This window comes from Cyclopterus lumpus, chromosome 18, assembly GCF_009769545.1.
Source record: "Cyclopterus lumpus isolate fCycLum1 chromosome 18, fCycLum1.pri, whole genome shotgun sequence".
NCBI lineage: Eukaryota > Metazoa > Chordata > Actinopteri > Perciformes > Cyclopteridae > Cyclopterus > Cyclopterus lumpus.
In genome coordinates, this window is record NC_046983.1 from 14,944,166 (window position 1) to 14,960,369 (window position 16,204).

At 44.2% G+C, this 16,204-nt stretch overlaps 2 protein-coding genes across 3 annotated transcripts in view; both read left to right on the forward strand.

The window, feature by feature from the left end:
* The first annotated feature begins 218 nt into the window (after positions 1-218).
* Positions 219-7,362, forward strand: men1 (multiple endocrine neoplasia I). Its single transcript, XM_034557403.1, has 10 exons — positions 219-333; positions 1,609-2,084; positions 2,183-2,391; positions 2,665-2,793; positions 3,300-3,340; positions 3,424-3,511; positions 3,642-3,778; positions 4,965-5,109; positions 5,749-5,922; positions 6,034-7,362. The coding sequence occupies exons 2-10, from the start codon at positions 1,649-1,651 to the stop codon at positions 6,568-6,570; spliced, it is 1,896 nt and encodes a 631-aa protein (XP_034413294.1). The 5' UTR covers positions 219-333; positions 1,609-1,648; the 3' UTR covers positions 6,571-7,362.
* A 2,259-nt stretch (positions 7,363-9,621) lies between these two features.
* The window catches only part of map4k2 (mitogen-activated protein kinase kinase kinase kinase 2), a 33,459-nt gene continuing 26,876 nt past the window's right edge, over positions 9,622-16,204 (forward strand). For both annotated transcript variants that reach the window (XM_034557380.1, XM_034557381.1), the window contains exon 1: positions 9,622-9,997. In XM_034557380.1, the coding sequence (XP_034413271.1) occupies positions 9,905-9,997 (93 nt within the window). In that variant the 5' untranslated portion in view covers positions 9,622-9,904. The remainder of the gene's footprint in view (positions 9,998-16,204) is intronic.

Consider the following 16,204-nt stretch of genomic DNA (forward strand, 5'->3'; position numbering starts at 1 on the left):
TTCCCATTATGTAACGGTTACCTTTGTTCCAGTTTGTAGCGATATATAACATATCAGCGCCATGCTGCCCTCTACTGGTGGCAATACAAATAACATATCAACTACATTTCCCAGCATTCAGAGAGAGGAGCCGTGTACGCAGTGCTTAAGATCTGTAACCATGGGGATGGGCCTGTCTCCGTTCAACAGCCGCGTTCACGTCGTTATGAGATCTGCTCAGTGACGCAGACGTCGAGCGGTAACACACTGCAAGTGACTGTCGGGCAGACTGAACTGCGCGGCAAAAGAGGGGGACACAAACAAAAACATGTGGCTGAGGCTGTGAGAAAACGGGTACGTTACTTACACATTGGTCAATTTGTACGTCGAAAAGAGTTCAGGGTGATTCAGTGTTGCGGCATATTAAGGCGATATGTTTCGCGGGGGTGCTCGGGTTGATAAGCGTTTCCCAAAAGTGAGTTTAGCTAACTAGTAGCTCGTTAGCTCGTTAGCTGCTTCTGACAACAGCCCTCATTCAGCCGGCTGCTCCCGAGCTGTTCGTCACAGCGTGCGGCTCACTCCCTAGTTCGGGGTGTTTCACTGTTTCATCTCACTTATCCAACAGTGTGGTATTCATTCAGCAAACTAACACCGTTAGCCAGCCCAAATGGGTAGCTAACGGTAACTTAACTTAGTAAAGTTACGTTAGCTAGTTAGCCTGCCTCAGCTAACCGGGGGCTTGCATATAAATGAATCACACATTATTTCGATCCGCACTGAAAGACCGCAAGCATTTGTGACGTTGCGGAGACACCTCAACATATTAAACGGATTCACGGACCTAGGGTTAGATCTTCTTTTTGCGGCTTTAGGGTTGCATGTAGCGACAGCAATAGCGGTAGGAGTGCCCCGCCCACCACAGCGCCATATAGCCCATGTTAGCGGCATTAATGGAAGCTTCATTATGCATCCAGTCAAGCTGCTCAGCGGTGGGTCACTGTCTGCTAGGTGTATACTGGGTTTGTTGAGCGTGCGTCAAGTTATAGTAACATTGGCAAAATGATTATGGTTGAGATTAATAACTCCGAAACGTACTAACTGGATAGCGCCTATGACAAGAAGTGTTGCTTTCCTTTCGATAAAACGAGACAGAAGTCTGGCTTCTCCATCAACTTGTCCGACACATCTCACGCGCATACACAAACCAACAATGAATGGATCTAACGTTACTAACAAGTATTGTGCGCGTATCAAAGCCAGACGTCTCCTCCTCCGGGTCCTAGAGCGATGGGTTCAATGAGCTTCACTGTTGTGCCGGATGACACGTTCCTTCATCACCACGAGCACACGCATTGTAAATCACAAACACCGCCTTGCTGCCCCACCAAATGCACCACATGTAGATTAATCCACCACTGAAAATAGTCCCTAAGAAATGCCCCATTTCCTCCTGCTTGGGTAACGTTAGCTATAAAACTACAGTGGCAGCTATTTGTTTCTTAAGATGTACATGCGCAATAGGAACCAAAGGCTTCCATATGAGTCTTTTTGTTTTATCTGCCTACTTTCTGCTGTGTGTGATATTGATGTGGAGTTGAACTGACTGCTGTGTAACATCTAATACTGCAGGTACTGAGGAGAGCATCCAAGTTGACTGACCGTGGACGTCATGGGTTTGCACTCAGCCCAGAAGAAGCACTTCCCCCTACGGGGGATTGACGGCGTTGTTCAACTGTTTGACGCCGAGCTCCGCAAGTCTGAGCCCGACCTAGCCCTCCTTTCCCTGGTCCTGGGTTTCGTCGAGCATTTCCTCGCTGTGAACCGGGTCATCCCCATAAACGTTCCGGGGGTCCGGTTTGAGCCGCTGGAGCCGGACTGTCCCAACTCCTGCTTTCCCACGGTGGAGCTGTGCATGATTTCTGCACTGTATGAGCGCTTCACGGCCCAGATCCGCGGTGCGGTGGACCTGTCCCAGTACAGGAGGACGGTTGCAGGCTCCAGCAGGGAGCTGGTAAAGAAAGTGTCAGATGTGATCTGGAACAGCCTAAGCCGCTCTTATTTCAAGGACCGGGCCCACATCCAGTCCCTCTTCAGTCTCATAACTGGTATGACATTACAAGTATTTCAGTGAAATCAGTTTTAATGAACAAGTTTGTTACCGTGATTAATTGATGGAAGTATTTTTTTCTCAAATCTGAACTAGGTACCAAACTGGACAGCTCCGGTGTGGCATTTGCAGTAGTGGCAGCCTGCCAGGTACTGGGTCTAAAGGACGTCCACCTGGCGCTGTCTGAGGACCACGCCTGGGTGATTTTCAACAAAAACGGCAATGAGACGGCCGAGGTCACCTGGCACGGAAAGGGCAACGAGGACCGGAGAGGGCAGACAGTCGCGGCGGGAGTCAACGAGAAGGTGAGGCCGCCTCCGCTTACAGACGAAGAAGAAACCCTCAAAGTCAGAATACTGAATATAAATGAAAAGAGGGCATTGGCTATTTTTTGGTAGACTCTTTGTAAAGACCAGTAGGTTTTTACACATGACGGTGTGAGTAAATGTCCCGGTTGTGATCTTTTGTGCTCCTTTATTTCTCCAGCCACTCTAAATTAAGGACAATAATAATGTTTTGATGTAATAGTGTTTGATGTCAACATTCCTGCAAACCTCTGCTGTCGGTGTCTCCCTCAGAGCTGGCTGTACCTGAAGGGCTCCTACATGAAATGTGACAGATACATGGAAGTGGCCTTCATGGTCTGTGCCATCAACCCCTCGCTGGACCTGCATACCGATAGCTCTGAGCTCCTGCAGCTGCAACAGGTGAGCTCTGCAACTTCTCGTGAGCAGCATGGTTTTTTTCTTTTTTTGATCTCCCGGAACAACACCACAGCTTTCAGTTTCAAAGGAGATGCCGGAGTCGGTCAGTTGGGACCTTTAAATGTCTTAGCGCAATCTAAAACAGGACCATTTGATGTTCTCTTTTGTCATGCACTTTAATTACTCAGTTTCTCAAATGTGTGTTAATCCCCCTCTAGATTTCATGTGGGCTCACCAGCCTTAATGATGACTATGAATTCATTGGCAATTGTATATTTTGAAAAATTGTATCCCTTATCAGAATTTCAACCTTTGAAAAAAACATAACACTTAAAGTTATGTGCACTCTTAATATTTTTCATTCCATTGTACTCATGTCATACTCGCCACCTGCTTGAATTGAAAGTCCAACCTTCCTGCAGTTGTTTTACATTAAAAGCCTCCCAGGATTGAGCCAATGGAAGGCTGTACATGTGAGAAACCTGACACTTGGTCTCTTACTTTAACAGAAACTCCTGTGGTTGCTGTATGATCGAGGCGACCTGGACAGGTGAGTTTCTAAGGCTAAAGTTAGGAATAAAAAAAGTCTCAGTAAAGCCTGCTAAACTCCTCCTCTCCTGCACTGTGTTCCAGGTATCCTATGGCCATGGGCACTCTGGCAGACCTAGAAGATCAGGATCCAATCCCAGGCAAGGAGAACCCGCTGAAAATCCACCTCAAGGTAAGTCTGTAGAAAGGAATCCTCCTGATCACACAGCAGTGAGGCTGGTATGATGTGAGGGCTCCCATGATGAACTATTTTACCCAGAACAATTTTCTTTCATGGGAATTCTTCTCTCTCGTTCTCTCAGGCGGTCAGCTCTGCTCAGAAGCACTACAACAACGAGCACATCTACCCCTACATGTACCTGGCTGGTTTCCATTACAGACACCGGGCTGTGCGGGAGGCTCTCAGGGCCTGGTCCGAGGCCGCGCAGGTCATGCAGGAGTGAGTTCACGCTGCTCTTTTACAAACTTGTGTATGTCGCAGGTTTGGGTTTTGGAGGAATGAGTTTCACACTCAAACGAGAACTGTAACATTCAAAAGGCAACAAGACGATAAGCGTAACTAACAGTAGAGAGGAGAATCCACGATCAGTGTTAAGATGGCTGGCTGGTTGCATTAGGAAATCCTCCCAGCGTGCACTGGGGCAATATATTCATGGTTTTATGTGTGTTACAGGTGTCATTGTGTTTTATATGTCCACCACAATTTTGTTATGGTTTCTCTTAGCTGTGTTGATGCCATTTCTTGTGATTTTCTGAATGGAATTCTAGTTGAATTCAATCTATGAATATATAAAGACTAGCAAAGCTAACATTACTGGCATGGACTTCCAATGCTGAGGCAAAATGATTCTTATCAGTTACGTCTTTATTTACTGAGCAAACTTACTTTTTAATTTCCTCCCCATCTCACTTTTATTAAACAATGGTCATCAAGCACTATTTTAGATTAACAGAATAATTCATTTGTTTTCAAAGTGGCCTGTGTCACGTCAAACAGCAGGCTCAGTTGTTATTTCATCAGGCAACCACAAGGTGACAGTAAATGCAAAGCGATCTTCATTGACTTGTGACCAGGAACCAAAAACATGGAACACACAGAATGCTTTTCTCAGCCTTTTCATTTCTAAAAGAGGCATTAAAGTCACGTGACAGCTGAGTTTGACTTGTAGTTGGGATTGTTTACTGTGGTGGCTTTCCTCTTACACATCCACCACGCAGAAGCCCAGTGAGTCTGAGGGTGTGGAGCCTGAGCCAGGAAGTGCCCAGCATCCTCGTGCTCTCTCCTCCCTGTTAAACACACAGTTCTCCAGCTGCAGCTAAAAATACCAGCTCTGACCTGCCAGTCCACATTCCCTCCCCATCCAACAGCTTCCTTTTCCTGCCATGTGTGTGTTGCAGCAGAGTTCACATCTCGGTTGCACTTACTTCAGTAATCAACATGTTGCAGAACATCAAACAGCCATTTCTTAATCTGAACTTTATGAAATTAGGTTTTTTATAAAGTAGCCCAGTAAATGAAAATACATTTGACTTGTAAACTGACATTCTCAGTCTGATTATATGGCAGAATATATTCTAAATTCCTCCCCGCTGTTTATTAACAGTCCTCTCACCTGCTCCTGCAGATATAACTATTTCCGCGAGGACGAGGAGATCTACAAGGAGTTCTTTGACATTGCGAACGATGTTATCCCCACCCTGCTGAAGGAGACGGCCGCTGCTGCCGAGAGTCCTGGGGAGGGAGGGGAGGGAGGAGAAGGGGCTGACACGGCAAGTATCCCCATCCAGAGAAGAGCTGCTGCCCAGCAGAATACGTCTCCAGATCCCGTCAGCATTTATTGTAGCGAGAAATACACCTGAGCATGAGGTACTTCTGCAGAGTATGGTGTTACTACAGTAGATGGTGTTGAGAGAAACAGACAGGAGGACCAGCACGGGAGCGAGTAACATACTGCTGTGGATGTGTTTTAGTGTACACTATATTTAGAATATTTTCACCCCTTTATCAGACCTCTCTGACTGGGAGCTGAAGCTGTCACCCATGCTCTCTTCAAAGCCATAAGACTCTTTTTGACAAAATGTGTCATTGTACCTAGCAGAACACGGGAGTTGCTGTTCTATCGCTGCCTCCATCGGTTCTTTAGTTTGTGTTATTGTGTCTGGTGTTTTAAAGGGTTAGTTCCGATTCACCAAAGTCTCAACAATACAAAGTAACGGCAGCTAATGTAAGTGGTTGCTTTGCGGAGATTCATGTATGACAGGTTGCACCACACAAAGCAGTTGTCATGTAGCGATCCATCGTTCCTGCAGAGAGCTGACTGAACCTCAGGAGAAAATATATTTTCTAATGAATGACTTAAAAATAAATGACTCATACTGTGTAACTAACAGGCACTACTCTGATTTCAGGAGCACCCCAAGCAGGCAGCAGCCCTCTCAGCACTCCAGGACCCTGAATGCTTTGCCCACCTGCTGTGTTTCTATGATGGTATCTGCAAATGGGAGGAGGGCAGTCCCACGCCGGTCCTCCACGTGGGCTGGGCCACCTACCTGGTCCAGTCTCTGAGCCGCTTTGATGCGCAGGTGAGAAACCCAGAATAGCTCCACCCTTTGAACTTGTAAATGACTGCAGCAGGGGGGCGACATGTGCACCGATGCTTGGTAGCTAAAATGGGTTTGGTCTGATTTCCAAAGGTGCGCCAGAAGGTGTCGATCATCATCAAGGAGCCAGAGTCCCAGGACGATGACGACATGTCCAGTGACGACCCCCGGGAGGGGCGCAGACGAGGGCCCAGAAGAGAATCCAAGCTGGATGAGCAAGGCTCTTCTCCTCCTGGTGCGCCACCCTCCCCATCCTCTCACATACCAGCAGCTGTACCACCAGCAGCAGCAGTCCAGCTCAAGAAGATAGGGGACGGAGGTGGCCACCGACGCTCCTCCCAGGGGCTGCGGGCCGGGGACGCCGAAGGAAAACAACCCAAGTCCCCCAGCCCGGATTCTTCACCCTCATCCCAGCAACAGGCGTCCCCGTGCCCAGCCGGCCCCGTGGTTGCATTCCAGAGCGAGAAGATGAAGGGGATGAAGGGGCTGCTGTGTGCGGCCAAGGTGAACTCCAGCGCCATCAAGCTGCAGCTCACCGCCCAGTCACAGGTCCAGATGAAGAGGCAGAAGAGCACGCCGGCCGGGGACTACTCCATGTCCTTCATGAAGCGGCAGCGCAAGTCCCTCTAGGCGCGCTGCTGTTGCTGGTGAGACTGTAGGAAATACTGTGAACAGCTACACGGAGACCCGGTTAACCTCGCTTTGGTTTGTGACACTACTTTTGTTCCCAGTGTTGTCATCCAGACGTCCGCTTCAGCCAACATCCTCATTCATCCCAGCAATATATTTGACTTGCAACACTCGAGTTAAGTGTCACATATCAGGTGTGAAACAGAAGGAGGGAACCTTGCATTCTGTTGTTCAACAAAAGCCAGGAGAAAGAAAACAACTTTCTGGGGGAACCGTCTGGTTTTCTATAGATTGTAAACACTCATTTATCATTAGTTTGTGTTTTAATTGGCAGCCAATTGCACACTGACTATTCACTTCTCATTGACTTACATGTGGATGTTTTGAAGCCAAAGTAACGAGGATGACCCGAATGCAGCGTACAGATGTGTAAATATCTACTTGTACCATTAGGAACCTGTCCATGACTGAAGCCTTGGAAGTGATTTAATTTAGGATAGTTACTGTGTAACATTGTCCACTTCTGCTCTATCGACAGCTTCTTTCTTGCTAGCTCTATGTTGCCTTACTTTGCCTTTGTTCTTATCTAAAGTAGATGGCCTTTAGTTCGGAGAATAGCTAAGCCAGGCCTATTTCTAATGATTAGAGAAGACCAGGAGGACCATGCACTGTTGAGACCGTGGAGCCACATTAGGCCCCCCCTCCGTTACATCCTATTTGCTTGATGATTTGTGAATTTTGTTCTTGTTTCTTTTTGTATCTGCAAGTAATAAAGACCTGATGAAAACAGAATGCGGTGAGGTCTGAGAGTATGTGTCTTAGGTGTGTGAAATTACAAACTCCCCTCAGAGGGCTTTACAATCTGTATACATATGACATCACTGTCCCAGGACCTCACATCGGATTAGGAAAAACTCCCCAAAAAACAAAGGAACATCCCTCTCCCAGGATGGACAGAAGCAATAGATGTCGCGTACAGATGAACAGAGTTACAATACATTCAATGAATATGACAGATTATGAATCATGAGTAGTAGGAATGGACTATGATCCAGATTTCCACAATCCATGAAACGGAGGGAGGAAGAGAGGAGGGGGGGCGGGGCGCTTCAGCAGGACCAATGAGGGCAGGCCTTTGAGGCAGGAGGCAGGGCCATTGGAAAGGAGGCCAGGGCCTGGATGCAGGGGCAAGGAGTCGGGGCAGGACCAGCTTCAGACACCTCCAGGTCCAATGGACCCTATGAGACGTGAAGTCACAAAGACTCCGGGGAGGAAGCAGAGTTAATAAGGTGCAATGGAGAGATGTAAATTCATCCATAAGGAGAGAGAGAAGAGGAGATAGGTGCTCAGTGTATCCTAAAACATCCCCCAGCAGCCTATAAGCCTATAGCAGCATATCAAGGGGCTCGACCAGGGCCAACCTGATTCAGCCCTAACTATAAGCACTATCAAACAGGAAAGTCTTAAGTCTATTCTTTGCTTAACGTGGGAGTTAAAGGACAAGTCCTGATCAAAGATAACTAGAGAGTAATCTAGTCTGGAAGTAACAAACGCGTGAACCAGCTTTTCTGCATCTTTTTGAGACAAGATGTGCCTGATTTTTGAAATGTTACGTAGATGAAAAAATGCAATCCTTGAGATTTGCTTAACGTGGGAGTTAAAGGACAAGTCTCGGTCAAAGATAACTAGAGATTCTTTACAGTGGTGTTGGATGCCAGGGCAATGCCATCTACAGAAACCACATCACCAGATAATTGATCTCTGAGGTGTTCAGGGCCCAGTAAAATAACTTCAGTTTTGTCTGAGTTTAACATCAGGAAGTTGCAGGTCATCCATGTTTTTATGTCTTTAAGACATTCTTGAATTTTAGCGAGCTGGTTGGTCTCCTCTGGTTTATTTATACGTGTATATGTACATATATATATTCACACGTATATACACGCGTATATATACAGTATATATATGTATGTGTGTGTGTGTGTGTGTGTTGACTGGTGACTGAGCTGTAAGAGGCTGCACAGCAGTGGGAGAAGTATATTTTCTCCTCAGCAGGAGAACAATGGTACAAATACAGCCCAGTTTGTGACGAGCGTTGTGAACATGAGAGCTTAAATGAGTGGACTGTGTGTGTTTGCTTGACAAAAGAGGAGCAGGAAGGGAGAAGTACTGAGAACAACTGTGTGAAAGTCAAACGTTGGTATTTCTGTTGCAGACTGAGCAGTGATAAACCGGGCAGCAGGCTCTTGCTGCTCAGACTTCAGCGGGAGTTCGATTCCGTCATAAATCATGTGCACACAATTCCAAATATCTTAACACAGACATGGATGTGATTCAAGACACTACTAGTATTAAGCCAATTCCCACCAAGAGAAAACGATATACAATTATTTTTTTAATAAGATATCAATATCTTTGAATAAATAATTGAATATCAGTTGCTTTTAACATCAGAAATGTGAGATATTTGATCTATTTTGAATTCTGTCAAAGATATGAAATGCCAAGGCAGGATTCTGACATTCAAGATTCAAAATTATGATCCAATGATGTCTGCTCGCACATGTGGACTTAAATCGACTTAAGCAGCATGGGTTCCCTCTGGGTTCTCCGGTTCCTCCCTCAGTCCAAAGACATCAGCTCAGGTTAACTGACTCTAAACTCCCCGTAGGTGTGAATGTGAGTGTGAATGGTTGTCTGCCTCTATATGAGCCCTGAGGTGGACTGGACACCTCTCCAGGTGAACCCTGTCCAGGTGAACCCACCTTCACCCAGTCCGGCTCCAGACCCTGAACAGGCGGTTTGGATAATGGAATGGAATAGTTTGAATTTACCACAACTCTTTTTTTTTGCATCACTACTAATTTGTTTGACGGACACTTGAATTTAGTTTACTTCAATAATGACATTTGTTTTGTATTATAGTTGGTTTCTCGTTATGTTGTGATTATTTGTAGAATATGTGTCATTATAATGACTAACAGGATGTCCTTTTCGCCACGGATACATGTCTCAGCTCTATTGTTCTGGCACTAACGGGCTTCCATAGCTCACAGAGGTAACGACTTGTCTTGGGCTTGTTGTGCAGTGACTCCGCTCGTGCGTGACTGGACTCCAGCGACACTTCGGGACACAGACGGACGCCCGGAGCGCGTCAGCCTGCGCGCAGTCTGCCAGCCGGATCGATACACCAGCAATTAGTCAGAGCCAATTAGTTCCCATTAGCCAGCCAGCAAGTCCAGTCAGAGCGCGTTCTTCTCTCTCGCAGCCGGGATGTGCGCGTAGGAAGCCCGTCAGGCTCACGCAGCAGCACCACAGCACCCGGAGGTGCCCGACCATGGACCGGATCGGGGTGTCCTTCCTGGACCCGTTGGACGACTACGAGCTGATTCAGCGGATCGGGTGCGGTACCTACGGGGACGTGTTCAAGGTGAGTGAGAAGAACGTTTCCTCCGGTCTGTGTCTGCTCACATACCGGGCTCCACTTCCTGTCACCAAGGTGCACGGCTGTTTGTGGAGAGGTCTGATTTATACATATACATATATATTCAAATAAGGTGCTGCACGAGGGAGGTTTTTCATAGAGCTATGATGTCAAGAGATTGATCTTATTGCCTCTGAGAGGGTTAGAGTGCCTTTTCACCTGCACATCATATCTCATATCATATGATATGTCAAAATAATGTTAATTTTACAAGAAAACAATGCTTTAAAGTATTTGAAGGGATCTCTGTGGAATAGTCGTTGGAAAGGAGATACAAAACTGTGTGCGCGTGCGTCATTACAATAAAGCCATTTAACATAAAGCCCAACCCGGATCCCTTTTAAGCAGACAGGTGTTTCACAGCCTCAGCATCAGTGGTGCCACAGGTTCATGTTGTCTTCATACAGGTGGGCACACAAGATCTCCCACCGTGATGTTATTTCCTATTGTGATATTGGTATGTATCATAGTATTTCTAATTATCTGGATAGCATAAATACCCAGATAGGAAAATCTGTCCATCGAGTGATCGGTGGGAGATTAATAACCGATTAATTCAATTAATTACTTCCCTCACTTGGATGGAAAAAAATTCAAATAATCTTGCTTCTCAAATATCAAATCCCTCATATCTAACAGTGGGCTCTCCAAAAAGATATTGTGAATGCCATTTTAGTTTCACTACTTTTCAAAAATCCAGACGTCATATGATGAACACAATAGTTGCAATGGAAATATCTGACTAATCCTGGAGCTTGATGTGAAAACGTTACAGTGTATATATAAGTTACAGTATATATAAGTTACAGTATATATATATATATATATATAAGTTACAGTATATATAAGTTACAGTATATATATATATATAAGTTACAGTATATATAAGTTACAGTATATATATATAAGTTACAGTATATATATATATAAGTTACAGTATATATAAGTTACAGTATATTTATGTTACAGTATATATATATATAAGTTACAGTATATATAAGTTACAGTATATATATATATATATATATATATATATATGTTACAGTATATATACGTTGCAGTATATTTATGTTACAGTATATATATATATATATATATATATATATATATATAAGTTACAGTATATATAAGTTACAGTATATATATATATATATATAAGTTACAGTATATAAGCGGACTGGCGTGATCTCTGAAGGTCGGCGAATGTATTCTTCTAGTCTGAGTTTGTTTTGTAAAACCATCCGACTGAGTGTGGAGCAGAAACCTCAGTGGGCGTCAGGATGCAAACATCCTGTGCAGCTACACTGCCCCGGAGCCGTGTGCATCCTGCAGAAGCAACACAAGAATTTGTATTGTTTTGTTTCGTTTTGTTGTCATTTTTTTCTTGTCACTTTTTCTTTTACCCCCCCGGACATGGGGGACCTTTTATTATAAAGACCAACCATTCATCTGCCTGCTCTACAATCCTGCACAGATTCAACCCGATTTAGTTTCTTTCTTCGTGATCGAGTGTCTCCCGTTCATTTCTTTTAGTGGTTGGTTCCAAACTGGGCACGTTATGTTCTGGGCTGAGCATGACAGCGGCTCTGCCTTCAGAGAGCTGTGTGACACGGGAAGTAAAAAGCCCTTTGTGTGTCGGTGAGGCCTCCAGGACCGCTTCAGTGCTCCAGGTCACAGAGTCTCAGACAGCAGGAGATGCTCCGCTCATGGGACGCAGTATCTCTGAGTCCTGTGAGTTACGTTCTCCACTCTGTTTCTATTGGCCAGTGTCTGTAAGGGAAGCTGTAGAGTTGTTCATCTCTGGAATCCTAATCCCACATGATGTTTCTTCATAATGTTTTGGTGAGTGGCGCTGACTGTAATACTGACGAGAACTTTCCCCCACATATAGATAGATAGATAGATATACTTTATTCATCCCCAGGGGGAAATTTGGTTGTAGCAGCAGCAAACAAGGTTACAGAGTAAACATAAAATATGAATATTAAGTATGAATAAATGCACAATATATACAATACAATAAAATAGCAGAGAAGGACATATTACATTTAAGAACAATTAATTAATAAAGAAAATGTGTTTATAAAGTGAGGTTTATTGATGTTGTTCAATTGGAGGAGGATCTGGCCAGAGGTGATTTATTATAAAGTCTTATTGTATTCTCAGTCAGCTGGACACGATGAGAGTAAATGCATCTGGAGGAGTGGAGGTAGAAAAGAAGTGAGCTGCTCAACTCTGCTGCAGGCAAGAGGTCTGTCAGCGGTTGTGTTGCATCGTGGGTAATGTAGGCGCTAGGAAGAAGAATGAATGAAATGAAAAAGAGAGAAATAACACCTGTCCGACATTTTGTTGTTCTCTCTTAAAACTGCTTTCATTGATTATTATTGTTGGCCACTTGGGGCAGTGAACCCCAACGTAGTCAAATGATCACCTCATAAATGTGCTCACCTGTTAGCAAGCTGTTGCTTCTTTACGCATCCATTAGACACAAAGCCACATTAGCCTTGGTCTCCAGTGTGTCCACCAAAACGAGTAAATAGAAGTCCTAAGAATTTGAAATGACCTCTCGTCTCGTGAGCAAAGAGCGGCAGCAATGTTCGGCCGTCTCTGCACTTGTGTAACATTTGGACGTGTGTGTGCTGTGAATGGGACCAGCGCTGCATACAGTAACACACAATGGCACATTATTACTCCCACTCCCGGTGGTGGGTTTGCTGGAAGCGGAACCGCGGTGGTCCAGGGTGGAACCTCTGGACATGTGACCGTGTGGGCTTTCAATGGACTCTCATCGCCCTGCTGCTCTTCAGAGGAAGGTCAGCTCCATCTTGATCCTCGTGCTGCTGTGATACATCAGCCTAATAATGAAAATTGAACATTAAAGAATACAAACCATTTTATTTCTGATAACGATGAATTAGAATCTTAAGTGTTATCAGTTAACGTGTCCACTCACACTTCCTGCTGTGCAGAAAGTCCAGAGGAGACGAGGGGCGGGGGGGGGGCACTTGCTGTCCATGTTTTATATGATAAAAAGGGCCTTAGTGTCATTAGGCATGACAAATAATTGGAAATGCCCTCGATTGTTATGAACTTCCATTCATCTACAGGTTTCTTTTCCCAGGAAGAAAGCGAGTATGTTTCACACATTGGATTCCTCATCGGTGTTTGTAGCTGTGAGACAATGAGGCTGAGTGTATGAAGAGCAGCTATACCGCTTATTGCGGAGGTGATTTACAAAGCGCTGTCAAAATAGCTTGTATATCTATAATGATGGCGCTTCATCACAAATATGTAAGCTGTTGTGCACAATGAGATCTCCAGATGTAAGAAACAATACGAACAAGCTGGAAGTGAAGTTCCAATATTTTCGTTATCGGAACATGTCTGAGGTTATTATCATGCTCATGTTATGACCCCTTACCAAGGGCCCGCGTGCATGGAGAGAGATATGTAAAGGAATAGCTCAACATTTTGGGAAATGCATTTCTTTTCTGAAAATCCTCTTTGCTTCAGGGGAAAAAACACCAAGAGCAGACTTTACCATGAGGCAAGATTAACAACTGCCTGGGGGCGAAGAGCTATTAATGTATAATGATATGAATATTATTCAATTATGTTGTCATTGTTTCCACAAATAACTTACAAGAGGCCCCTGAAGCACTTACAAAAGTTAACTGTATATCACTGTGTACTTCCATTCAGAGGAAAACATTTTAGTACTACATTTATCTGGTTACGTTGCAGATTCATATTTGAAAATATAACAATTCAAATATGAGGCGTTATTATTCATGAACCTATCCAGCATCGTATTAGAATGGAAAGATCCACGTTGAACGGAGGTGAAGTAGATTGAAGTACATTGTGCTGATAACGCCAGTAAACTGTGTACTACTCATAGTTTTACTACTGCCAAACCAACCTTCCCAGTTAAAGAAAGGATGAAAACTAAATTGGTGAAATGCGCTTAGCGGAGGCCATTTCCAGAGGCATATTAGTCGCTTGCTTCGACCACATAGTCAGAATTGGTGATTTTGTCATAGATACCAGCATCTTGGTGTTCGACGCAAACACACAACAGAAATAAAGGAGCTGCTCGTAGCTGCAAAGTGCACTTCCAGTACTAGTCCATGGTGCATGCTTTATAGTTCCTGTATGTAAAGCAGCATTCAGACCGTAAATCTCTATGCAATCTTCATGCGCTAATCAATATTTTTAGCCACGCTAGCAGCGTGCCTCTCTGGATGGGTTGGTCCACAGCTGCTTCCATCAAACGTGGTCCACACATTTAAGTTCCCAAGAACTACTCAACCTTGACTCAACCTGTTAGCATCTAGCTGGTGAAGAACAACGCTAAAAGCTTGTGTCTATCAGCTGGAAACAAACACAACTCCAAATGTGGTATAATAGTAGTACAAGAAAGTCATAAAGTTCATAAAGTTAGCTAATGTTTAGCAGTTAGCTTATATTAGCCAGCATAAGCTAATGGGCATAACCCAGTAAGTCTTTAGCAATAAGCTTGAGTACGAGTGTGTTTTACTGCTATTCCTTCTACAAGATGAACTATTTGTTATTCTCTCACTTAAAAAAAGTTTGAATTTTCAATTCAATTCAGTTTATTTTGTATAGCCCAATATCACAAATTACAAATTTGCCTCAGAGGGCTTTACAATCTGTACACATACGACATCCCTGTCCTTTGACCTCACATCGGATCAGGAAAAACTCCCCAAAAATAACCTTTGACAGGGAAAAAAGGGAAGAAACCTTCAGGAGAGCAAGCATCAGACACCAGCCGGCTCACCAGCATCAGACACCTCCAGGTCCAATGGACCCTATGAGACGTGAAGTCACAAAGACTCCGGGGAGGAAGCAGAGTTAATAAGGTGCAATGGAGAGATGTAAATTCATCCATAAGGAGAGAGAGAAGAGGAGAGAGGTGCTCAGTGTATCCTAAAACATCCCCCAGCAGCCTATAAGCCTATAGCAGCATATCAAGGGGCTGGACCAGGGCAAACCTGATTCAGCCCTAACTATAAGTACTATTAAAGAGGAAAGTCTTAAGTCTATTCTTAAATGAGGTGACTGTGTCTGCCTCCCGGACTGAAAGTGGAAGCTGGTTCCATAAAAGAGGAGCTTGATAACTGAAGGCTCTTGCTCCCATCCTACTTTTTAGGACTCTAGGAACCACAAGTAGCCCCGCATTTAGTGAGCGCAGCTCTCTAGTGGGGCAATATGGTACTACAAGCTCCTTAAGATATGATGGTGCATCACCAATCAAGGCTTTGTAGGTGAGGAGAAGAATTTTAAATGTGATTCTTGATTTTACAGGGAGCCAGTGCAGAGCAGCTAATACAGGAGTAATGTGATCTCTTTTCTTAGTTTTTGTGAGTACACGAGCTGCAGCATTCTGGATCAACTGGAGGGATTTAAGAGACTTATTAGAGCAGACTGATAATAAGGAGTTGCAGTAATCTAGTCTGGAAGTAACAAACGCGTGAACCAGCTTTTCTGCATCTTTTTGAGACAAGATGTGCCTGATTTTTGAAATGTTACGTAGATGAAAAAATGCAATCCTTGAGATTTGCTTAACGTGGGAGTTAAAGGACAAGTCTCGGTCAAAGATAACGCCTAGATTCTTTACAGTGGTTTTGGATGCCAGGGCAATGCCATCTACAGAAACCACATCACCAGATAATTGATCTCTGAGGTGTTCAGGGCCCAGTAAAATAACTTCAGTTTTGTCTGAGTTTAACATCAGGAAGTTGCAGGTCATCCATGTTTTTATGTCTTTAAGACATTCTTGAATTTTAGCGAGCTGGTTGGTCTCCTCTGGTTTGATCGATAGATATAATTGAGTATCGTCTGCATAGCAATGAAAGTTTATGCAGTGATTCCTGATAATATTGCCCAAAGGAAGCATATATAAAGTAAATAAAATTGGTCCAAGCACAGAACCTTGTGGAACTCCGTGATTAACGTTGGTGGTCATTGAGGCTTCATCGTTTACAAATACAAATTGAGATCGATCTGATAAATAGGATTTAAACCAACTTAGTGCGATACCTGAAATGCCAATCGACTGATCCAGTCTCTGTAATAGGATGTCATGATGAATGATGAATGCAAAATACAATGCAGCAGGCGCCATGT